Consider the following 25,627-nt stretch of genomic DNA (forward strand, 5'->3'; position numbering starts at 1 on the left):
GTGGAGGTGGAGGTGGAGGTGGAGGTGGTGGTGGTGATGGTGGTGGTGGTGATGGTGTGTTATCATTAGCAAGTCAAAGTCTTTCAGAGATACAGTCATCTTTCGCAAAGCCACAGGCTGTCCTTTGAGGGTCAGAGAAACTATGCTCCAGAGAGTTTAGGGGACGTGACCAAGGCTGAGCCACAATCAAGGCCAAACCGGTGACAGTGCCCATGGGTTCTGACTCCCCATCCAGTGCTTTAGTGGGGAGTGGGAGGGGGGCACAACACCCTTCCTGGGCACTGAGGTTTCCCAGATCATGTGACTGGCAGAGGGCCATTGTGGGGGTCTGAGGCAGGGTCTCACCTGTCAGGGTCATCAGTGAAGAAGTAGTTGACTTCGCCGAAGGTGCCTACGTCATTATCTGTTGCCTGCAAAGGAGAGAAGTCATGACTGCCAGACCCAGCTGACACCTCTGATCCCACTGGGAAATGCCCACAGCAAACCCATGTTTTTCCCACACCATTCCTTTGACCCAGGTCAAATTTTCTAGAGCTGTGCTGTTCAATATTGTTGCCACTAGCCACAAATGGCTATTTAAACTTACATTGGAGAGTGCAGCTCTAGAGGATCTGTCTTCTACTAATCCTTCTGGACTCACGTCCAGCTAGGCGGTGACCACTGCCAGTCTGCACCACTAATCATGAGGGCATTGATGGTCACTGGTGGAATTCTTGCCTTCCATATGGGATACCTGGGTTCGATTCCTGGCCAATGCATTTTATGTGTGGCCACCACTTGTCTATCAGTGTAGGCTTGTGTGTTGCTATGATGCTGAACAGGGTTCAGCAGAGCTTCCAGACTAAGACAGACTAGGAACAAAGGCCTGGTGATCTACTTCTGAATATCAGCCAATGAAAACCCTATAGATCACAACAGTCTGATTTGCAACCAGTCATGGGAATGGCACAGGACTGGGCAGTGCTTCTTTCCATTGTGCATGAGGTCTCCATGAGTTAGGGGCCAACTTGATGGTAGCTAACACTACCACCACCACTATTCTACCTTTTACATTTTCAAAAAAATCCATGTTTATTATGACCTCAGTTTATCCTCATAACTATACCATGTGATGAGGAAGACAGAGATTTCCACCCGTCTCATAGATCACAAAACTGAGGCCCAGATCCCAGCAAAGCCCAGCATAACCCTGTCTCCACTCTATGTCACATTCGGGTGAGAAGCAGAGTAGAGCAAAATCTGGGCCTCCTCACTCGCAGCCTGGGGTTCCTTCCTTTACGCCACCCAAGTGAGATGCCCTCTCCATCTCCTCCCTTCTCCAAGATGGCTGTAGTTTTGAGTGGGTTTTGACTTTTGTGGCTGGGACCACAAGGCTACTACAGTGTCCCTCACACGGTTATAACTCACAGTACAGGCTAATTAACACCATCCATCCATTCATTCATTCACTCAATAATTATTTATTAAGCACATACTACATTCTACTGTCCTAGATGTGACCTCTGCTCCCTCCCCAGGCCACTGCCTGGAGCTGTGCAAACTGCTGCTGCCACCAGCACCAGGAGAGAAGGGCCTTGGGCTGACCTTCGGGTCCACTTAGATCTGTTTTATGCGCCAGGCTTCTCTATGACATCGTAAATGAGTGAAGTTTCCGCTGCTAAAAATGTATTTTAAAACCTTTGTACTAAATATTTTCTGAGGTTCCTTTTAAAGCTCCTAGATTCTATAAACTCTATTAAATCCTATGTTCATTATAATAAAGCTGCATTTTAATGAAAAAGCTAATTTACATTCAGTGTACTCAGTTCAGGGAGGCAGAAAAGTGAATAATACATTTCTACCCAAATGATTCAATTTAAAAAAAAAAAAAGAAAGTTGATGCCCAATGGGTTAAGATCTTGGTTATCCAGAAAACTTGGCTGTATACAAAGATGCCCTTTCAGTGGGCTCTGAGCGGCCTGGTTTTACAGGACTGCTTCTTGTGTCTGATTTCCACTTTGTCCCACAGCGTACATTCCAGCAGACTGTGTGTGGGCTTCTGTCCTCTCCACCGCCCCCACGAAGCTCGAGTACATCACAGGCTCTCAGTAGATGCATGCTGAGTAAGCAAAAAGTAATATGCTGAGCTACGTAACCTACCGGGACTGGCTCCCAGATGTATTTTCCCACCCTCACCCTGCTCTGAGCCACTCAGGATGACATCAGCAACACACACATTACTCATTTCATCCTCGTAACAGCCCTATGACATAGGTACTATTGTTGTTGTTAGCTGCTGTCGAGTTGGGGCTGGCTACCCCACACACAATGGACCAAAACGCTGCCTGGTTCTGTGCCATCCCCATGATTCTTGGTGGATTGGACTGTTGTGATCCATAAGGTTTTCACTGGCTGCTTTTCAGAAGTAAATCTCCAAGACTTTCTTCCTAGCCTGTCTTAGTTTGAAAGCTCCACTGGAACCTGTTCAGCATCATAGCCATATGAATGCCTCCACGGACAGACAGGTGGTAGCTACACGTGCAGTGCATTGGCCAGGAATCGAACTCAGGACTCCTGCATGGAAGGCAAGAATTCTACTAAGGAACCATGACTGTTCCGTTACTTTTATCATTACCACCTCCAAGTGACAGATGGGGAAACTGAGGCACAGGGAGGGTAAATAATGCATCCAAGTCTTCCCAGTTGGTAAAGGGGCACTGCTGGGATTTGAGCCCAGTGCCGCCTTGCTCCAGAGGCCACACCCCTAGCCTCTATGTGTTATTGCCCTCTATAGAGTCACTATGAGGCAGAATCGACTTGATGCAGCGGGTTTTGTTTTGTTTTTTTTTAGACCAAGAAAAGAACTTGTTCTCAGAAGGAAAGGTGCCTGGTTACTCCGGGGGAGTGGAGACCGCATAGTAGCCCTACTTTTATTCTCCCCTTCTAGGGACTCTTCCCATCCCAAAGTTCCCTTTGGTCCTATTGATACTTGATAATAATCAGATATAGTACTTAGGGAGCCCTGGTGGCGCATTGGTTAAGAGCTACTGTGGCTAACCAAAAGGTTGGCAGTTTGAATCCACCAGCCGCTCCTTGGGAACTCTATGGGGCAGTTCTACTCTGTCTTATAGGGTCACTATGAGTCTGAACCGACTCGACGGCAATGGGTTTGGTTTTTTTGTTTATGGTATGTAGGGTCGCTATGAGTCGAAATCGACTCGATAGCAATGGGTTTGAGTTTGGTTTATGGTATAATTAGAATGTAATAACTGCAGCTTAGGAGTCCTGGTGGTGTAGTGGTTAAACGCTCAGCTGCTAACCAAAAGGGTGGCAGTCTGAACCCACGGACGCTCTGTAGGAGAAAGATGCAGCAGTTTGCTTCTGAAAAGATTTACAGCCTTGGACACCCTGTGGGGCAGTTCTACACTGTCCTATAGGGTCGCGCTGAGTCAGAATCGACTCGATGGCAATGGGTTTGGTTTTTGCTGTTGTTGCTTAACTGCAGCTTGGTCTTGGGGAGAACTGACTGCGTGTTCATTGAGCCCCATGGGGAGAGGTCAGTGTGGTATAAAGACTCCAGATCCAGGCCAAGGCCAACAGCCAAGGGCGCTGTGTGACCACACAGCCTTCCTCACCCCCTACTCCCGGGATTCAGAATCATTTGTCAAGGGAAAGAGTTAGGGAAGCGATGGCCAGGTCTCCTCCCAGCTTATGTCAGAGAGTAAGCTCCAGGAGGCCAGGCCCGCACCCCCCAGCACAGACAGGCCCAGCACATAGTAGGTGCTTCACAAATGCTTGAAAAATGAATGAGCAAACTCCAGTATGAAGGAGGGGGTTGGAGAGAAAAAGGAAAGGGGTGGAGAGATGGGGCTAAGATAGGAAGATAAACTGTACAAAGGGAAAGGGAGGGGAATGGAGCAAAGAAGGGGGAGAGAAAGGGCAAGGAGGAGACAGTGGGCAGCGGGGCTCAGAAGAGGGGAGAAGACAGAGTAGAGAGTGCTGTGCAGTGCCTGCACTGACTGGCCTGGGTCAAACCACCCAGGGGTTCCCTGGGGAAAGGCAGATCTGCCCCCGGGGACAAGCCCTTCATATCTGGGTATCCTACAGAATTGTACTTGGACAGTCATGTCAGGAAGGACTCCTGAAGTCCCCTCATCCAGTCCCCTCCACTCTGGTGCCAGAAGCAGCTGAGACCCAAGGAGATTAAGCAGAGAGCTCTGGGGGACAAGATGGGACTGTCTTCTCTCTCCAGGCAGATGCCTGCCTCCACCTCGCTATGATCTCGCCCTCCTCCCCTCTCGATGGTCCCACAGGAACCTCTTCCCCCAGGGCCTCTCACTGCCCGCCCAGGCCGCAATGCTGACCAGGGAAGATTTGTGAGTCCTTTAGTGCCACCGTCTACTGACCCTATGAAATATGTATGACCGGTGAAGACGAGAGGGAGAGCTTTCATTTCTCAAATGCATGAAGCAGAATAATAAAACGAAAAGCTGCTTCTGTGGCCCGCCGGGGCTGGGGGAAGCCTGCGCGCCGACACAGAGGGGCGGCTCAGGGGTCCTGTGCCTGGGAGAAGGCAGCAAATCTGACCAATCCACAGCCTGGGCCAAGGACCAAGGTGGGGGGGATCGTGCCCTCAGGAGAAAACCCCTCCTCCCTTCCTCGCTTCCCATCCCTGCAGGTCTAGCTTTACTGCCTTTTCCAGCTCTATCCAGATCCTCTGCCCACCTGCTCCCTCCACCTGGGTTGCTCTCCCCACTCCTGCCCTGTAGCCCTGCCTGAGCCCCAAGAGTGGATTAGAGCTCGGCCCTGCACTCAGCTATCCACAGCCCTAATGGCTCAGCACTGAAACTGTCCACTGAGGTGTTTCTGCCCCACTAGGCTGTGGGCTCCCTAAGCACAGGGCAGGGTCATGTGGCTGGTGAGTCCCAGAACCTAGCCCAGGGCCTGGACATAAAGGCAACTTGTGAAAGGCAGTGACCTCTCGATCTTAAGTCTCTTTTGTCTGTAGCTACATCGCATCCACATCTACACAACCCGTATTAAGGTATTGCTTTAATTCCGACCACACCCCTGTGAGGCAGCTACTGTTATTAGCCCCACCTCACTCCCACCCCAACTTACAAACAAGGTAACAGAGACACAGAAATGTTAAGTAATTTGCCTTCCATCACACAGCTGGTAAGTGGCAGAGCTGGGTTTCAAATCTCCGTGTTTTAAACCACTTAGTGCCCTTGTGGGACACACAGGCCCCAAGGCAGGCCTGCGCCACTGAGGCCTGGAGCCTGAATGCCTGGCTACTGGCTCCCTGGAGGGCTCAGCCAGGGCTGCTCCACTGCCCACCCCGCCTCTCTCTTCGTCCATCCAGGCAGGAGCAGGTGCCAGGTAAGACCCCAGCCTCACTCTGCTTATGGACAGCACTTTTTAAAAAACCTCCCTCCCCAGGGCAGAGACCTGCTTAGGGGGTGACCAACTAACAGACTAACAGACAGACAGTGACCCTGGGGCCCAGGCCCCACTTTAGGGAGGAGGGTTTGTGGAGTGGCCAAGGGCCTGTGGAGAGAGAAGGAATTTCCTCCTCACACCACAAACATTCTTCCCCCACCCATGTCAGTCCTAGGAATGAGCATGTCTGTCTCCCTGAGGGGTGACTGCCAGGGTCACACAGGCCATCAAATGGCTGCAGGGGTAACAGGAGGGGATGGCCCTGCTGGCCAGCCATCACTGGCCCTCATATTATGTCTGGGGACTCCAAAAAATGTCAAACCAGGGTTCCAGGTGAGTACTCATCTGCACTATAGGCCTCCCACCCCCCGGTGGCTTTATGGCAGAGAAGATGGGCCCTATCTCCAGTCCCCACCCTACCAGGCCAAGAATCTCACCTTTCCCACCCAGGCTCTGGGTTGGCACCCACAGGTGCATGCTAGCACATCTTATGATTTGTCAAAGCTCTCATGAGAGGCTCAGGGTCAGGAAATCAAAACCAATGGCTACAATGATTTTCTTACTCCTCTGCTCAAAAGTCTTCAATGGCTCCCCATTGCCTCCTGAATTAATTCCAGACCAACACGCTGGTGTCAAGGCTCTCCATAGCCAGGCCAGCCTTTGAGGTCTTATATCCACTTCTTCCTAATGCATCCCAGACTGTTCCTTCATTGCCTGGTGTCATAGATTGAATTGTGTCTCCCAAAAATGTGTGTCAATTTGGCTAGGCCATGATTCCCAGTATTGTGTGGTTGTCCTCCATTTTGTGACCTGACATAATTTTCCTATGTGTTATAAATCTTAACCTCTGTGATGTTAATGAGACAGGATTAGAGGCAGTTATGCTGAGGCGGGACTCAATCTACAGGATTAGGTTGTATCTTGAGTCAATTTCTTTTGAGATATAAAAGAGAGAAGCGAGCAGAGAGGAAAGGGACCTCCTACCACCAAGAATGAAGGTCCGGGAGCGGAGTGCATCCTTTGGACCCGGAGTCCCTGCACTGAGAAGCTCGTAGACCAGGGGAAGATTGATGACAAAGACCTTCCCCAGGAACTGACAGAGAGAAAATGCCTTCCCCTAGAGCTGGTGCCCTGAATTTGGAATTCTAGCCTCCTAAACTGTGAGAGAATAAACTGTTTATTAATGCCATCCACTTGTGGAATTTCTGTTATAGCAGCACTAAGTAACTAAGACTCCTGGTTACACCATCCCTTCATTCCACAATGCTGTCCAAACTCTGACCCACCCTCCAGGACACATCCCCCTCCCTTAGTGTCTTAGTCATCTAGTGCTGCTATAACAGAAATACCACAAGTAGATGGCTTTAACAAAGAGAAATTTATTTTCTCACAGTCTAGTAGGCTAGAAGTCCAAATTCAGGGCACCAGCTCCAGGGGAAGTCTCTCTCTCTCTGTCGGCTCTGGAGGACTGTCTTTGTCATTAATCTTCCCCTGGATAGGAGCTTCTCCATGCAGGAACCCCGGGTCCAAAGGACACACTCTGCACCTGGCACTGCTTTCTTGGTAATATGAGGTCCCCAACACTTTGCTTGCTTCCCTTTCCTTTTATCTTTTGTAAGATAAAAGGTGCAGGCCACACCCCTGGGAAACTCCCTTTACATTGGATCAGGGATGTGACCTTAGTAAGGGTGTTACAATTCCACTCTAATCCTCTTTAACATAAAATTACAATCACAAAATGGAGGACAACCACACAGTACTGGGAATCATGGCCTAACCAAGTTGACACATATTTCTTGGGGACACAACTCAATCCATGACACTTAGAGAGCTTCCTGACCGCTCTCTGGTCCGGACCTCGGAGCTTCTGGTTGTACCTCTCTTGAAACACGCAGTCCAGTCAGCTGTTCCTTAAAAATGCCTGTGTATGCTCCATTTTCCTCCTCTTGAAGAAGCCTGTCTAACTCATTTTTGAATCCTCTGTTGTACCTAAAACAGGGCTAAAAATCTTTGCTCAATTTAGCAAAATCTGTGATTTCCATTGCCAACCACCGAGGGTCACTGTGACTTGCAGGGCTGCTGCCCACCCATCAGTAAGACGCCATGGTGGGCACAGTAGACGCCACGGTGGGCAGTGAGCAGCGAGAGTGAGGTTGCATGAATTGCCCAGGGGTATGAGCTGGGATTCATAGAGCATCTCCAGTGATCCCCCAACCTCTGATCCCCCACCAAAGCTCCTTGTTGGCCAAACCCTAGTGACAGACAGAGGGACAGGGAGCTCACTGATGTGGTCCATGCAGGTCAGCCTCGCAGGGCAGAGTTGGTGGAGAGGGGGCAGAGTGGATCTGCAGGGGCACGGGGAAGATTCCTGGCACACCACTAACAGAACCTTCATGAAGACAACAGCCAGACACTGGCTCAGTCACTTAGTAAATATTTTCTGAGCTTTTCCAATGTGTCAGCTACTGTACCAGGCACTGAGTCACAGCCACAAGCATGACTAAGCTCTTGCTGGTATGTGACTTATATTCCGGGAAGGGGAGATAGACAATAAATGAGGAGAGAAATAACTAAACAATGTAATTTCAGGTAGTTATAAGAACTGTGAGGAACATAAAGCAGAGAATGGGCTAGAAGGTGACTGGGGCTGCTATTTTAGACTGAGTAGTCCTGGAGAGGAGTCCCTGGGTGGTACAGAGAGTTAACATGCTCGGCTTCTAAGTGAAAGGTTGGAGGTTTGAATCTATCCAGAGGTGTCCTGGAAGAAAGGTCTGGCAATCTACTTCAGGAAAATCAGTCACCCAAATACTAGTAAAAAGACCAGACTTAACGGTCTGACTAAGATTGGAGGTGCCCCGGAAAGCATGGCCCCTGGTCTCTCCGTCACCCCAATACTAAAACAATTTCCGAGGCCAACTCTTCAGACAGGGATTGGACTGGACTGTGGGACATAAAGTGATACTCGTGAAGAATGTGCCTCTTAGACAAGTAGATATAAGAGACCAAAGGGGCGGCTTCTGTCCAGAGGTTAGAGGGGAAGGCAGAGAGAGTTAGGAGCTGGTTGAATGTTCATGGAGAATCAGGGGCGGAGAGGAGGAGTGTGCTGTCGCAGAATGGGGTGAGCGGTTGGGGTCTCATAACAATGTATGTTAAAAAAAAAAAATTTCTGTATGGGAGACTAACTTGAAATGTAAACTTCATTTAATTACATCGATAAAAAAAAGAAAAGAAAAGAAAAAGAAATCAGTCACTGAAATCCCTATGGACCACAGTTCTACTCTGACACACATGAGGTCATCATGAGTTGGAATCGACTTGATGGCAACTGGTCTTTAGTCCTGGAAAAGAGTTCTTCTGGAAGGCCTACCTCGGTCTAAAGGACAGTCACTTGGCTGGGCACCGAGAAGCTGAGGTAGCTCCTGGTGAGAATTGCTGACCTGCATCTCATGGAACCTGAGGCACGAGGCTAGAAGGGTCTCCAAATGTCTCTGCCTCCCCCAGTCAACTTTCCTCAGTGGGAGGGTCTGAGCCCCAGGAAGACCGGCCAGCAGGCCAGCGCCTGTCCCTGTGGTCAGTGTGTGGGGAGAGGGCACGGCCGTGGTTGGCCGCTGCTGAGTGCCTGATTTATAAGGCGTCTCCTCTGATTCTCCCCAACACCAGCATTACCAGCAAAACTAATTCCCTCACTTAGGCCTTTATAATTGCATCCGCAAGTGCTTATTTCCATGATGGACAATGCCGGCAGAAGTGTAATTTTCTTTTGCTGACAAAAAGGAAAAAAATAAATACACACAGGGAGAAAAATTTCCAAGGTTAAGACAAGGTGAGCAGAGGAGACTGCAGCGGGGAGAACAGCCACATATCCAGACTGGCCAGGCCCGAGTCCCAAATACAGACTTTCAGAAATCCGGGCTTTAGGGTGAGGAGGGGGTAAGATGGTGCCTGTCACCATTTTTCTTTGTGCCACTCACTGTGCCAAGTGCTTCCTATGTTTTATCTCATTCCATCGTCCCAATGGCCCTCTGGGGCTGGCACCTCATTATCCCCATTTTACAGATGAAGGAGGGAACTGAGGCTCTGAGAGGTTAATCGACTTACCCGAGGTTGAACAGCCAGTTAAGCCATGTGCTGGGGCACGAGCCCAGCATGGTCAACTCCAAGGTGTGTGCTCTTAGCTGCTCCTCTCCCCTGCTTTCCCCCTTGGTGGGCTAGGGGAGACGGTCTCCTGCAGTTTGAGAGCTCAGCTGCAGGATCAGTGTGATCCTGCAGGGTTGCTTTGCTCACCCTGCAGAAGCCAGATGGGCTGTCCATGGGCAATATTCTCTTTCTTGGCCACACTGGCTCACCATTCTCAGCCTTTACCTGGACAGGGGGGCTCCCAGCTCTGCGGGCTGCACCCATAGCGGAGGTGGCAGGGGTCTCTGGCTGTAGCTCCCCAGACTCTCAGACACCCAAGCAAGTCCCTTCCACAAACCATCAAGGAAACCTCACCTCTACCCTCGCCCTGAATTTGGTCTTGGTCTTTGCAAGTGGCTCAGGGCCTGGACAGAGGAGGCCTCAGAATCCACCCTGAAGGCCAGGGCAGCTGAACTGGCTCCAATGCCCTCCCCAACCAAGCATGCTCTCCACACAGCACCCTGGACACAGTGCCCCTTCACCTTGTATGCCCTGGGCTCCCTGCCCAGCCCAGCTCCCTGCCCTCCCATGTTATCACATCTCCTGCTCACCTCAACAGTGGTAGAACTTTTTGTCTCTCAGTCCCCCTGCCCAAAAGCCCCTTGCTTGCCCAGCCTGTTTTCAACAGGAACAGCTACCACCTCTCACCCTCTCCAACTAGGGCCCCAGAACGGGGCACCCTTTACACGAGGCCCACCTCGCCGACACCCTGTCCCGTGCACACCTGTCCCTGCACTTCGCTGCTGTCCCTCCTGACGGTCTCGTGACACCTGTTGGCTGACGTTGGGCCTATGCCCCCACCTGACTCCTCTGCTCCTGTGTCCTCACGCCCTCTGACCTTCTACCGGGTCTCCCTCCAACCTACTACCCATTTGCCCTCGGATGCCTCGTGCATACCAATATTGCCGGTCCCTCCCTGATGGAACAGACACCTTCCTCTCTCATGTTTTAACACCCTCTGACTCCTTTATAGCTTGACAGTCCTGTTCTTGTATCTCTTCTCTTCCTGTGTCCTCAAATTTCCCTACCTCTTTACACACGCGCGCACGCGCACACACACACACACACACTCTCTCTTTCTCTCACAGAAATCGTGTCTCTTTCTGCCTGGCTCAGGTACCCCACTTAGAGGCTCCCCCTACCCCCCACTACACACACACACATACACACACACTCACATACAGGCACACCTTTCTCTTTCTTCCCCTCTCTGTGTCGCAGGTAGCCCCCAATACCTCCCTGCACTCCTGCCACACTTTGCTCCCAAGCCCCCACACACTCCCACAGAACCTTCTTTCTCTTTCCTTCTGACTCAGGTAGATCCCACCCAGAGGCTCCACATCCCCACCCTGTTACACACGTACACACACATGCCCAGAGATACACAGACACACCGCATGCACACTGTCACACATAGAGGCACACACATGCACACACACACACACACACACACACACACACACACACACGGCACACAGACTCATGCCCACCCTTGGTCTCAGGCAGGCCCCACGGCTCAGCATCCTCCTCCCCCCTCAGCCACCTGTGTGCCTCTCCTCCAGGCTGGCTGGCTGGCAGGCACACACTCAATCACTCCCCGCCAGTGCCTGCACCCCGTCACGCACGCTCGCCCGGACACCCCGCACGGGGCTTCTGCTCTGAAGCAAGGCAGGCCCAGCTGCCTCCCGGGCAGCTCTGGGTCTCAGCAACAGAGGCAGGCAGCAGCGAGCAGTTCTGCTCCCATGCACAAATCTGCAGAGAAGGGCATGCAGTACAATTTGTTCAGGAAACAATAGCAATGTTTGACATGTCATAAGGATTGATGGAGCAGAAATTTACATGGGAGAATGAATTTTTAAACAGCTCTACAGAGCCCCGGCGCTTTGCTGGTAATGCTTTCCACATTTATCATTCTCTGAGCCCCTCGGAACAACTCCTTAAACTACGTGAGATTAACTGCACTCCTGGAAGCTGAGGGGTGCTGCGGTGGCCCATGTGAGACAGGAGGGGTTCACTCTGCTGGAGGACCTGGTGGCCCAGAGACTCGGGTGACCTTCCCATGGCCTATTCACAAACTAGGATTTTGGCTTCTATCTAGGACGTGAGGTAGAGGCCGATGGCCAGAAGATACCATCTAGCCTGCCCCACACTTCCAGGGAAATGCCTGGTGCCTCAGTTTCCCTGCCGTCATATCAGGAGAAGGAAGCTACCTAATCTGACAGGCCTTGTGGTGGACGGACGTGAGGGGGAGAAGGGCATGGTTTTGGCACAAGCACCTGGTGCACATTTCCTGGCTCTAACCCCACTTAGAACATAAACTTTGTGAGGGCAGGAACTGAGTCTGCCTTGTCCCCATGGACCCCCAGTGTCCATGGGGCCAGGCACACAGAAGCCCTCAACAAAGGACAGCTGAATGAATGAAAGAACAGTGAGGAGATTATATTTCTAACTTTGAGGTCCTTTCTAGTGGAGATAAGTCAGGAGTCTCAAATCTTAGGTAGATGAACTTCTACCCCAAAAGAAGACCCCAAAAGGATGATGGTAGGGGTTGGGAGGAGGGAGAAAGAGAAGGGAGGGAGCAGGAGGAAGAGATTGAGGGAGAAGGAGAAAATGGAACAACTACAGTAATAATCACTCTGATCCTCAGGTTCCTCATCTGTAAAATGGGGATCCACCACCCGTCTGTTAGTTTGTCATGCTGTGGTGGCCTGCATGTTGCTATGATGCTGGAAGCTATGCCACCAGTATTTCAAATACCAGCGGGATCACCATGGTGGACAGGTTTCAGCAGAACTTCCAGACTAAGAAAGGCCCGTTGATCTGCTTTCAAAAATTAGCCAGTGAAAGCTGTATGGATGACAACAAAATACTGTCTGATATGGTGCTGGGTGATGAGCCCCTGGACTGGAAGGCACTCAAAATGCACAGTGGGTGCAACGATGGACTTGAGCACACCAACAATAACAAAGATGACACAGGACCAGACAACACTTTGTTCTGCTGTACGTGGGGTTGCCACGAGTCAGAGCCAACTTGACAGCAACGAACAACAACAAAAATGACCATAATAATAGTACCTGCTTCATGGCACTGATGTGAGGATTAAAGAAAGCAATACGTGTAAGAGGCTTTATTGTTGTTGTTGTTAAGGTGCCGTCGAGTTGGTTTTGACCCATAGCGACCCTATGTACAACAGAACAAAGCACTGCCCGGTCCTGTGCCATTCTCACAATCATTGCTATGTTTGAGCCCATTGTTGGAGTCACTGTGTCAATCCATCTCGTTGAAAGTCTTCCTCTTTTTTGCTGACCCTCTATCTTACCAACATGATGTCCTTCTCCAGGGACTGGTCCTTCCTGATAACATGTCCAAAGTACGTGAGACAAAGTCTCACCATCCTCATTTCCAGGGAGTGCTCTGGCTGTACTTCTTTCAAGACAGATTTGTTCGTTCTTCTGGCAGTCTATGGTATATTCAATATTCTTTGCCAACACCATAATTCAAATGCATCAATTCTTCTTTGGTCTTCCTTATTCATTGTCCAGCTTTCACATGCATATAAGGCGACTGAAAATATCATGGCTTGAGTCAGGCGCACCTTAGTTCTCAAAATGATATCTTTGCTTTTTAACACTTTAAAGAGGTCTTTTGCAGTAGATTTGTCCAAAGCAATATGTCGTTTGATTTCTTGACTGCTGCTTTAGACCATAGGAACTGTTTTGTTAAGTGGAGTTAGTATTATTATTATTATCCAGTGGTGTCACCAGGGGGGTCTAGGGAGTGCAGACTGTACTGGGTGGCACTGTCAGAGGGGGTTACACCAAAATGACTGTCTATAAAATTTTTGTGCAGTGTTTCAGCAGATTTTTTTTATAAAAATATCCCTGGAGTTAATTATAGCAACAAAACAGTTTTCATAAGCCAAGTTTACATGTATCAGTATACCCATAAGGCTAAAACTCCATGCTAATTTACTTTTTGAATCTTTTAATGCCCTCCAGTCAGAGCTGTCATTATTACCCAATTACAATGACACTTCAGTCACGTGGTTTCGTCTGCATGCGCTACAAGCATGCGCTGTAGTTTTCACTGCTGCCAGTGTTTTTATAGTCTCTGATTTTGTCAAATTTTCTGATGTTTTAGCTACAATATTGTTATAATCAGCATTTGTGAACTTATATCAATAATGTTTTTGAAAATGAAGTAGTAATTGAAGGAAAAGAAGGAGTAATATATGGGAATTACAATTTATGAGTAACATTAGTACAGATACACTACTAAGGATTCTGTATGGTCTGGTACAGGAGGAGGACCGCACTGGGTGACACCAACCCTAGTGACACCACTGTCATTATCCCCACTCTCAGTTCTAAACTCTCTTTTTCCAGCCCCCTGCAAACATGCCGAGCCCCACGCAATCCAGCCCTCTCACCTGCCTAGGCTGTGCCAGCACAGGCCAGGTGAAGGTGGAGGGGCAGTGGCACTAAGCTTGGGGGAGGGGGTGTTCAGGTGGGAGCCATTTATTAACATGTCAGTCTCAGGGCAGGCGGGGAGGCTGGATGGGAATCGGGGCCGACAGGGTGTGCTCCAGGTGTGGGGTCCCCAGGTTATTTGTTATTGCAGAAGCCACGTTGTTCTTGGGCTCCCCACTCCTCCTTTATTTCCCTTTATTTTATTTTTTGAGGTTTTTAAAAAATTATTTTAGTTTTATTGCTGTTGTTGTTGAGAATATACACGGTGGAACATACATTAATTCAACAGCTTCTTCATGTACAATTAAGTGACATTGATTGCATTCTTCGAGTTGTGCAGCCACTCTCACCCTCTTTTTCTGAGTTGTTCCTCTCCCATTAACATAAACTCACTGCCCCCTAAGCTTCCTATCTAATCTTTTGAGTTGTCAATTTGATCCTACATAGATAAAGATCTTAAAAGAGTACAATGCTCAAGGCAGACATTCTTTATAGTTAAGCTAAACTATTGTTTGGTTTCAGGAAGACTTCAGGGAGTATTTTTGGTTTAAGGTTTAAAGATTATTCAGGGTAGTAGTTTCAGGGTGTCATCCAGCCTCCATGGCTACAGAAAGTCTGGATTCCATGAGAAACTGAAATTCTGTTCTGCATCAGGATTCTTCTGTAGAACCTTTGATCAAAATGTTCAGTAATGGTAGCCGGGCACCATCCAGTTCTTCTAGTCTCATGGCAAAGGAAGCAGTTGTTCATGGAGGCAATTAGTCACACATTCCACTTCCTCCTCCTATTCCTGATTCTTTCTTCCTCCATTGCTCCAGGTGAATAAAGACCAATTGTTGTGACCTGGATGACCACTTGCAAGCTTTTAAGACCCCAGGCACTAGGCAATGACTTAGGAGGTAGAACAGAAGCTCAAACACGTTATTAGGCCAATTAACTGGGATGTCACATGAAATTATGACCCTAAACCTCCAGACCAAGGAACCAAATCCCATGAAGTGTTGGGTTGTACATAAGCAGTCTCAGCAGCTAATCTTTTTTTTTCCTTTATTTTATTTTAAAACCAGGAAATAAAAATTGATGGGGAGCAAATTGCTGTGGCCAGCAGCTCTGCGCTTAAAGGAGTCCTCGAGGGAAAGAAATCACAGTATGTAAAAGCCATCAGGGTGGTGGTGGCTGTGCACACCTGGCACTGTCTGGGGCCCCCAGGGGCCTCTTGTTGGGGAGAGGCCAGGGCCAGCTTGGAGGAGGGTCATGGGGGACCCCCCTCAGAGACATAGGGATAACTAAGGTCACTGCCCTTGCTGAGTGCCTTCTGTGGGTGCAGGACACTTGGCACAACCTGTCCCTAATCCTTAAAACAACCATGGCCATAATTCCATTTACAGATGGGGGAACTCTAGCTGATGATAATAACTGCAAAAATAATAACAATTGCTTACTCTTATTTGGTCCTTACTGGGTTCGAGGCATTATTCTAAGAAATTTATGTATATTAACACATTTAATCTCTACTACCACTCTATATGAGTGGGCAGTGGTGGTTCAGTGGTAAAATTCTCATCTTCCTTGTGGGAAACATGGGTTCGATTCCCAGCCAATGTACCTCAAGGGCAGCTACCACCCATTTGTCAGTGGAAGCTTCTGTGTTACTCTAATGCTATTATTGCTATGATGCTATACATTGCTATGATGCAAAGCTTCCAGACTAAGACAGAGTAGGAAGAATGGCCTGATGATTTACTTCTGAAAAATCAGCCAGTCAAAATCCTATGGATCACAATGGTTCGATCCCATTGTGTGTGAGGTTGCCATGACCTGATGGTAGATAACACCACCACCACTCTATGAGAGAGGTACTAATAATATCCTCACTTTATGAACAAGGAAAATGAGGCTCAGAGAGGTTAAGCAACATGCCCAAAGTCACACAGCAGTTCTGAGATTCTGCTACATACTAGGCATGAAGGCAGGTGATTTGCATAAGGTATTTCATTAACTTTTTAAAACAGCCTGAGTGATTAGTGGCTTCATTTCACAATTAGTTGAGAATCTACTGCATGTCATGTATTATTGTACATGCATTATTTCATTTTCTCTTCATATCAACTCTATTATCATGCCCATTTTTCAGATAAGTTTCAGTACCTTGCCTGAGGTCATTCAGCTTAAGTGGCAGAGCTGGGATTTGAATTTGGGTCTGATTCCAAAGCTGAAGCTCTTGAACATGACCTTATACAGTGGGACTGGATGTTGGATGCTGGCGCTGTCCCTAGCTGATTGTGTGGCTTGGGTAAGTCATTCCCCATCCCTGTCCTTCAGTTTTCCTAACTGGATTAGGAATAGGCTCTCTTCAGCTCTGCCCCAGGAGGCTTGTGGTTCTGATCTTGCAGGGCTGGGAAAAGCAACCTCCCCAGTCCCAGAGACTCCCCTTGAATCAGCCTAGTCACTTATAGGCAAGGTGACCCTGGTATTCCTTGAGCAGAGGATCAGTCACACAAGGCCCTGCACTAGGGTCAGTGAGGAGGCCAGGGAAGTGTTGGGTGCAACCATGACCCTCAAGAAGCTCCCTGCCCCAGCAGGGAGACACAGCCCCCACAAAAACCAAGAGAAAGGAGCCAGCAAGGCCAGAGGTTATGAGTCAAAGGACGGTGCAGGCAGGAGTGGCAAAGGAGCCAAGGGCTAGGAGAAGATGGGGCCAGCCGTCAGTCAGTAGGGCTTCCTGGAGGAGGTGGAGCAGGAGCCGAAGCTAGCAGGGGGGCTAGACTCTGAGCTGTTGGGGGAGGCATTCCAAGTGGGGTGCAGAGTGAGCAAGACCCAGGAGGCCGAAGTCTGAGGTGGGTGTTTCCGAGTGAGGATGGAGCAGGGAGAGAAAATCTGAGCACTGCATTGGAGGAGTGCTCGAGTCCATCCCTGGTACAATGTCCTATCAATCTGTCTCTGTTACTACTTAAGACACCTTCATGGATGGGAATGGGGAAGGGGGCACAACACATTTCAAATGCCCAGGGGTTGTGCTGGCTTTTCACCTGGTCCTCCCAAGCCTCTAGGAGTGGCGTGATTATCTCCCTGTGCAGATGACAAAATGAAGGCCCAGGGAGGGCCAGTGACTTGCTCTAGGCCCCCCAGCAGGTGATCTGCAGAGCTAGACTTCAGAGCTGCTCAGAGGTGGCTGTGGGTGACCAGGCCTCCCAGAAACCCACCTGAGGGCCATCCTGGACAGGCACCTTCTGAGGGGCAAGGCAAAAATCCCAACCTGGCACGGTTGCCTGGTATGGGTCAGAGCCCAGACTCTCTCTGCCGTGCAAGGACTTCCTAGTGAGCCTCAGTGTCCCCAGGCAGGGGGCAGCAGCCTGGCGAGGGGCAGCACCTCCAGCCCACTCTCTCCCCATCATCATCATTGATGACAGCATCACCATAGCTACAGGAACTGAGTGTTGTGAGTTGGCAGCCACCATGTAAGAGAACTGACCCTCTGATGATCCCTTTACAGATGAGGACACCGAGGCTCCATCTGGCATTCCTTCCCCAAGTACTCCTGGAACACTTCCTACGTGCCTGACTGTGGCAGAGGCTGCCAGGGGCTGCTTTCCTGCAATCCCTGGGCCTCTCTCTGCCTGTGGGCTTTTCCCAGTGAAGGAAGCAGCTGGGATGGGGGGGAGTCCCATCCCTGGAAGCTGCCCTCAGTCAGTGGGGGCTGGGAGCTGGTGGATCAACATCGCAGCCTCTTCACCCCTGAGCAGCGTAACTCGAGGCACTTGCTCTACCCAGGGTTCCCCAGTGGGAGTGAACTCCAGCTGCCCACAGTGGTAACTGGCTTCATTGCTCTTGCCTTCCTAGCCTCACTTCCCCACTCTCCCGCCTGAGTTTCCTGGGATCACCTCCCATGTAAACCACCTGCCTTGAATCCTTGTCTCAGGGTCTGCTTGTGGGGGAGCCTACGTTAGACACGGGCCTCGTGCTGGGGGCTGGGAAAGGACGGTGAGGCAGGCATGGCGCCTGCCCTTGTGGTGCTCACACTGCCAGTGCTCAGATGAGCAGGCAACCTGCTCAGGGCCCCCAGTTAGTCGCTGGCAGAGCAGGGATCTGAACCCTCGTCTGCCTGACATTCACGCACACAGAGCAAAGTGAAAAACAATCGTGCTTCCAGCCCTCTACAACACTGTCCATCCATTCCTTCATGCCCTTGGGTTTCAGGAAGACTCGATTGAGTGACTTTAAAAAAAGAAAAAAAAAAATCACATCTGACCATGAAACAAAGAAAACTGGGCTACAGAAAGCCATTTCCCTGGGATGCAGGAGGGAGGGTGGCTGGCTGGGGGGCTAAGGGGCTGGGGGTGAGGGAGACATTCATAATCAGAAGGGACTCCAGCCTCTCTGGGGCCAGCTATCAAGCTGGGATTATGTGGTAGAGGATGGGAGGAGAGGGTGACAGAGAGATATGGGGACAGTCACACGGGGCTGAGGCTTAGTTAAGTGGGATCTTGTGTGCCGAGCAGATGGAAGGAGGAAGAAGGCAGTCCAGTCAACCCCCTGGGGGTGCAGTCAAACCCTGGATGGGCATGCCCCCCATTACTGCATCTCACCACTGTGTCCCCTCCCCCTTCTCTCTGCCCCCATGGGATATGCAGCTCCTGGTCTAGTGTGGAAGTGCAGAGAGGTAGCCAGGTGAGGGCTGGGCAACGCCCAAGAGCCAGGGACATGTCCTCACTCCAAGGTGACTCGGCCAGGCGGCCGGCCCCCACGCCTGCTGTCATCAGCGGGCGTTGATTGGGCCAGCACGTGTTCCTCGCTAATGAACCATATTGATTCCACATTCTCTTGTTGTCTCCCTAAATGGCAAGCCACGCATCTGATAGATTAAATACCCACCTGACTGCCCACCTGACATCTCCATCACTCCACCCGCAGGTCCCTAATGAATTTTACAGCCCTGCACTTACCGAAAAAATTAAGGTCAAAGTCCGACACAGGAATATAAATCACCCATGATCTGAGATCAGCACAGGGCTGCAGCTTCATACCCTCTCACCTGGCCAGCCTAGCCCAGGGCTTGATGGTGAGAAACAGCCAGGTTCTCTCTCCTTCTGTGTTTGCGTGTGTGTGTAGAGGGAAGGGTTGGGGTGCTGGGAGCACACCTACCTGAGAAGCAGCCCCCACCCCCAGACATTTGGTTCTCCACTCTGCCCACCCACCCCTAGTGGTCTGTAGTTTCTAATACAGAGTGGAGAATCTCCCTCTCCCCACACTGAGAGAAAACAGCATATCTCAGGTATAAAGACTTGCTTCCCCAGGAGTTCAAAACACTGTGGGCTCATTTTTCCAAAAAACGTCCCCACTGGACCAAGGTCTCTGGGAACATCTAGCTCAACTGGCATAACACAGTTTATAAAGACAATGTCCTACATTCTACCTTGGTGAGTAGCATCTGGGGTCTTAAAAGCCTGTGAGCAGCCATCTAAGATACTCTACTTGTCTCACCCCTTCGGGAGCAAGGGAGAATGAAGAGAACAGGATACAAGGAAAAGATTAGTCCAAAAGACTAATGGACCACAGCTACCAAGGCCTCCACCAGACTGAGTCCAGTACAGCTAGATGGTGCCCGGCTACTGCCACTGACTGCTCTGACCAGGATCACAACAGAGGGTTCTGGACAGAACTGGAGAAGGATGTAGAACAAAATTCTAACCCACACACAAAAAGACCAGATTTACTGGCCTGAAAGAGACTGGAGAAACCTCGAGAGTATGGCCCCCAGGCACCCTTTTAGCTTAGTGGTGAAGTCACTTCCGAGGTTCACCGTTCAGCCGGGGATTGGACAGCCCCATATAACAAAATGGGACTAATGAGGCACAGCAGTCCAGGGACAAGGACTAGAAGGCAGAAGGAGACAAGAAAGGTGGTGATAGGGAAGCCAAGGTTGAGTAAGTGTTGACATGTGGTGGGGTTGTTAAGCATTGTCATAGGGCAACATGTATACTAACTGTTTAATGAGAAACTGTTTTGTTCTGTAAACCTTCATCTAAAGTGAGAATAGCAGCACAACTGGAAGAACGTGATCGATGTCACTGACTTGTGCATGTAGAAATTTTTGAAATGGTGTATCTTTTGCTATGTATATTTTCACCAGAAAAGAAAAAAAAAGGTCTAGAAGGGAGAGTGTTGACATGCTGTGGGGTTGTTAACCAATGTCATAAAACAATATGTATACTGACTGTTTAATGAGAAACTATTTGTTCTGTAAACCTTTACCTAAAGTACAATTAAAAAAAAAGTCCCCACTAAAAATGTCCCCAGAAGGATTCAGGAGCATTCTCTCCCTTTTGCAGATAGAGGGACCAAGGCTAGCAGAGAAAAGGGCTTGCCTGGGGTCATTCAGCAAGTCTAAGACCTTAGCTTTCCGACTCCAAGTCTGCAGGTCTTGTTACAGTAGGAGCCTGAGGGGTCATTTGTCCTGGTCCTGTTCCTCTCTGGGTGGGGTGCCCCTGAGGTGGCTGGGCAGACAAAGGGAGCTTTGGCCTTGGGTCTTGCTTGGATGTCGGCTGGTCTCATTGTCTTACTGCTTGGCCCTACAGTTTGGCCAGGCACTGGGTGGAGGCTGGGGGGCCCAGGAAGGGCTTAGTCTCTACAAGGAGACTGCATTGTCTGTGGTTAAGGGAAAGGACTCTGGCATCCTACAGACAAGGGTTCATGCCTCAGCTCCTCCCCTTCCATGTGTATGACCTCTGGCCGACACCTAACTTCTCTGACTCTCAGTGCCCTCATCTGTAAAATGGGGATGCTAATTTCTGCCCCACCAGGTTGTTGTGAGGATTCGAGGAGATAATGGTGTTTAGCAAGGCACCAGGCACGTAGTATTAGCACTTCTAACGTGTTTACCGCCTACTCTGTGTCAGGCACTGCGCTAAGCACTTTATATGTGCTACCTCATTTAATCCCCACAACAAATCTATAAAGAACTATCATCACCACCATTCTCCAGAAGAGGAAACTGAGGTACGCAGAGGTTATCTGGCAGAGACTATGTAAACATCCATGTTCCTTGCTTTCTCAAGTTAACAGAAACCCTGGTGGGCACAAGGCTACCTGATTAAAAATACTACATTTCCCAGCCTCCTTTGCAGCTAAGCATGGCCATATGACTAAGTTCTGGCCAATAAGATGAAAGAAGACGTTTGCAAGGCATTTTCAGGAAGTATCCTTAAAAGAAGGAGCTCTGGTGGCACAGTGGTTAAGCACTCGGCCGCTAACTGCAAAGGTCAGTGGTTTGAACCCACCAGCCACTTCTCAGGAGAAAGATGTGAGTCTGCTTCCGTAAAGATTTACCTCGGAAACCCTATTGGGCAGTTCTACTGTGTTCTACAGGGTCACTATGAGTCGGAATTAACTTGATGGCAATGGGTTTGGGTTTGGTTTGGATTCTTAAAAGAGATGAGGAATGCCCTTCTTCAACTCCTCCATCCTGCAGCTTCGAATCTGGATGTGATAGCTGGAGCTCTAGCAACCATACTGGACCATGAAGATGAGGGATACACACTAGAGATGGCAGAGAAGAAAGCTTGAAGGAGCCACCCTAGGCTGCTCACTTCTAGAATGCTTTTATACGGGAGAAAAATACACTCTGATTTTGTTTAAACAATTATTTTTTGGGTCTCTGTTACTGGCAACTATACTGGGTTATTGCTAATACAAGTAATTTATCTAAAATCCCTTAGCTCAAAAATGGCTGAGTCGGGATAAACCTGGGTGGTCTACCTCTGGTGCCCAGGGTCTTTATCAGTCTGTGCCTATAGACAGCACTTGAGAAACATGAACTGATAGCATCATCATCATCATTATGATCTTCATCAGATGGTAAAACAGACAAAAGGCTCCTTCTAGGGATACTTTCCAAATGATAAGATTGTCTCAAACTTGAGGTCACCACCCATTAGTTGGTCATGAAATCAGTTTAGTGGGTCAAGACTAGCATTTTCAAAAATAAAACCTAGTAGAAAAAAATAGAAAGTATTAGGACATATTACATGTAGTAAGGAAGTACTTTTTTTTCTAGATATGTATGTATGTGTCCTGGGTCACAAAGGTAAATGAAGATTTTGCTATGGATCATGGCAAAAAAATGTTTGAAAAACAATAAACAATCCAGTGGGCATATGGGACTTTGAGCCACGCCGGAAATAAGCTGGCAGGAGCCACAGCTACCATCCCCTATGGGCTTATACAGAAAGATTAAATCACCCTAAATACACAGGCCCAGCTCAACTTCTCCCTAAACCTCTGCATACCCCAGCCTGTCTCCCAGCTGTTTCCCAGACAAACTCTCAGGCCTAGGTCTTGGTGGCTGCTTCTGGCCCGTCCCTCCCCTGTCACCCCAGCCAGTACTCATAACCTGTCCAGCACCTGGCACAGGGGGTCTGTACAGGCATTTGGTTTGCAGCATTTATAAGCTCACTCTAGCCTTGGCCACTCTTAACGGCTACCCTGTGGCTCTTGCCTGAGAGGTCCATTTTCTTCACTCTGGTATCCTCTGAGCAACTATTTGAGCAGAAACAATCAGCCGCTAAACCATCGATGGCGTGATTTGTAACAGGCTCAAACTACAGGGAGTCCCGGGCTCTGGAGCAGGAGGTGCAGACGGTCACATATTGCTAGCATGGGGAGCCTGAGAGCACGCCCCCTTCATTTTATAGGTGAGGCCCCTGAGGCCCCTGGAGCCAGGTACCTGCTCAAGGTCACCAGTGAATGAGATGCTCCCAACTCGCAGGCAGGCGCTTGACTGCTCCCCCCAGCTCACCTGGAAATGGCAGATTCCAATGATCCCAACAACTGGCAGAGCCCAGCTTGGTGGGAGGTCCATGATGGTGATGGGCAAGGGGAGGTGAAGCCGGGGGCTTTGGAGTCAGGCAGGCCTTGAAGCCTCAGCCACTCGCTAGCTGGCTGACCTTGGGTGGGTTATGTCCCTCTCTGGGCCACCATTTCCGTGTGCAATGGGGATACATGGCTGGGGAGATGAAATGAGTGACATACTGTGAAGTGCTTGGCCCAGCACTTGGCGTTTAATAAGCTCACACCTGCTAGCCAGGCCTGTGATGATTAACAAGTGCCTCTTGTTTTGGCAAAGAGGCCAGAGTGTAGGCAGCAGCAGCGCTTCTCCTGGTCAAGGATGGCAGATTCTGGAGGTGCACACGAGGGAGGCTGTGCGGTGCATTAAAGGCTCGACAGGCAATGGGGCTTCAGATCAATTTGCCAAAAATCAATTAGCTGAATGACCAAGTTGCTGAAAACCGTCAGACCTTGAACAAGGTCTGGGACAATTTACTTTAGGGTGTAGGAGAGTACCCTCCCCCCCAGTATTCCAACTCAGGCCAGGAGCCCCCTGCGGCCTCCTAGCCCACAGGCCCCGCCCTGACTCCTTCCAGAAGCCCAGGGGGGTGGCGGGAAAGCTTTAGCCCTCTGTGTTCTCTCTCACTTTCACCTTAGCACCTGTCCTACCTCTCATTCCATTCATTTCGGTTCTATGGATTGATATTTAGATTAAAGAGATAAACACAGCCTAGGAGCACTGAGGCCTGACAGACAGGAACTCTGGACCCGTCAATCACTGCCAGCCAGCTCACAGCCTTCTGAACTCCCGGCCGCCAGCACCTCGCACCCCAAGACTGACTAGAGCTGAACCCTTCAGCAGACTAAAGGGTCCAAAACTACAGCTAGGACTCCCCAAAATGGGGGTGACTGTGTCTTCAAAGGCTTTCCAGACCAGCTCGGGAGGAGGGCTGGGTGATTATTTACCTGGACTCTGTGTGTGTATGTGTGTGTGTGTTTGTGTGTGTGTGTTTGTGTGTGTGTGTGTGTGTGTGTGTGTGTGTGTGTTGGTGTGTGTGTGTGTCTGTATGTGTACAGGAGACACTCTTTCTCTTTTCGCCTCCCTCTCCCCCTCCCCTGGCTGCAGATAAAGAATTCAATTTTCTTTTAAACGGTGGGGAAATTGGAAGAGATTTTGTTCTATTTAAGCACAGCTGGAGTCTCAGGTCTCAATCGGTCTGAGAACAATGAGATCAATTAAGATGCCAATAGTGAGGGGCCCTGGGAGGGGGTGCGGAGAAGGTGCAGGAGGTGGAGTGAGTGGGTGAAGGGCAGACTGAGAGGCTAGGCCTGTGAGGAAGTCCACCTCCCAAGGTTTTCAGGCAAAGACCAGGGCTGTCTTCCCTTCGCTGACCTGCCTGTCCTCTGGTTTTGATAAAGTATCCAGAAGGGGCCTACCTGTTGGGCCTTGTTATCATCTCCCAGACTTACTAATAATTCATGTTGGCGATTTCCGACACCAGCTTTATACAAAGATCAAGTCCAACCAATGCTATCAGAAGCAGGGAGAGGCCACTGTTCTGGAAAACCACAGCCCTGGGTACCACTGGACAATGTACATCATTTCACTTTGTAGAGGAGGAAACGGAAACTCCGAGACCTTAAGTAACTTGCCCAAGACCCATCTGCTGGTAAGCAGCCAAGACCAGGGCAGTCTGCCCACCTCAAGCCCCTTCCACTTACTGTCTGCCAAGGTGCCAGGCCCACCTGGTCAGTCAGGTGAGATGCAGATGGATGTACCTCGCTGGGTCTGGGGAGGAGAGGTGGTGAGGCCCTTGCAAGAGCTGAGCATGGGTGGGGAGAGGAAGGTGGGTGGAGGGAGGGGTCTTGAATCTGCCACCTCTCCCTGCCTCCAACACCACCTATGGGTTCAGAGCCATTACCTGTTATCTGGCTTACTGCAGGAGCCTTGTAGCTGGTATCCCAGCTTCCACCCTGGTGTCCTCTACCTCTTCCCTGGTCTATTCCCCACAGAGCAGCCACATGATCTACCACCAAGTCTCTCCTCAGTCACCTCCAGTCCGCTCCCCTCCCCAGTCAGGGTACAGGCCTTGTCACCTCCTGACCTCCTCTCAACCTCTCTCCTTGCTGCTTGCTGCCTCCACACACACCTCTGCAGTTGCTGGAACACGCCAGCCAGGCCCCCTGGCCTCTCACCTGCAGCTCCCTTGGCCTGGGACACCCTTTCCCTGAACTATCCACACAGACCTGCCCTCCCTTGCTTCAGAACTCCATTTATAAGCCCCCTTCTCTGAGGCTCTGTCTTTTCTTGTTCATTATGTCTCCTGCCCCCTGGAATATGCAGGGACGGCTGGGATAAGTCTCAGAGAGCAGCACCTGTGGCCTTGCCACATCTCAGCTGGGCCATCAGTCCCCGAGACTGCAAGTTGGGGAGCCCTGGTGGTCACAGAGCCGGGGAGAGGTCCTATGCCTGACAGCGGATGGAAGAAGCACACTGCATTCTAAGTCCTCCAGGATGATGGTGGCAATCCCCAGGGCCAGCTGGGACAACTACATCATGACACATCTTTCCCCTTTGGGGACAATGGTGCTTGGTGTCGGCACGGGAGGAGGAGGGGAAGGGGACAAACAGCAATGGGGCAAACACTGACCCAGCAGGGACGGGCTATCTCAGTTGATGTGGCAGGGAGAGGGGAGGTGAAGGCCTCAGGGATGTTTACCAGGGAAGGCAGGCC

At 50.0% G+C, this 25,627-nt stretch overlaps 1 protein-coding gene across 1 annotated transcript in view; it reads right to left on the reverse strand.

The window, feature by feature from the left end:
• Positions 1 to 25,627, reverse strand: part of LOC101341936 (cadherin-23-like) — an 84,039-nt gene that overhangs the window by 45,157 nt on the left and 13,255 nt on the right. The window contains 1 exon segment of the mRNA XM_012557500.1: positions 346 to 410. Coding sequence (XP_012412954.1) covers positions 346 to 410 — 65 coding nt within the window.

This window comes from Trichechus manatus, unplaced genomic scaffold (assembly GCF_000243295.1).
Source record: "Trichechus manatus latirostris isolate Lorelei unplaced genomic scaffold, TriManLat1.0 scaffold00106, whole genome shotgun sequence".
In the NCBI taxonomy this organism is placed as follows: Eukaryota; Metazoa; Chordata; class Mammalia; order Sirenia; family Trichechidae; genus Trichechus; species Trichechus manatus.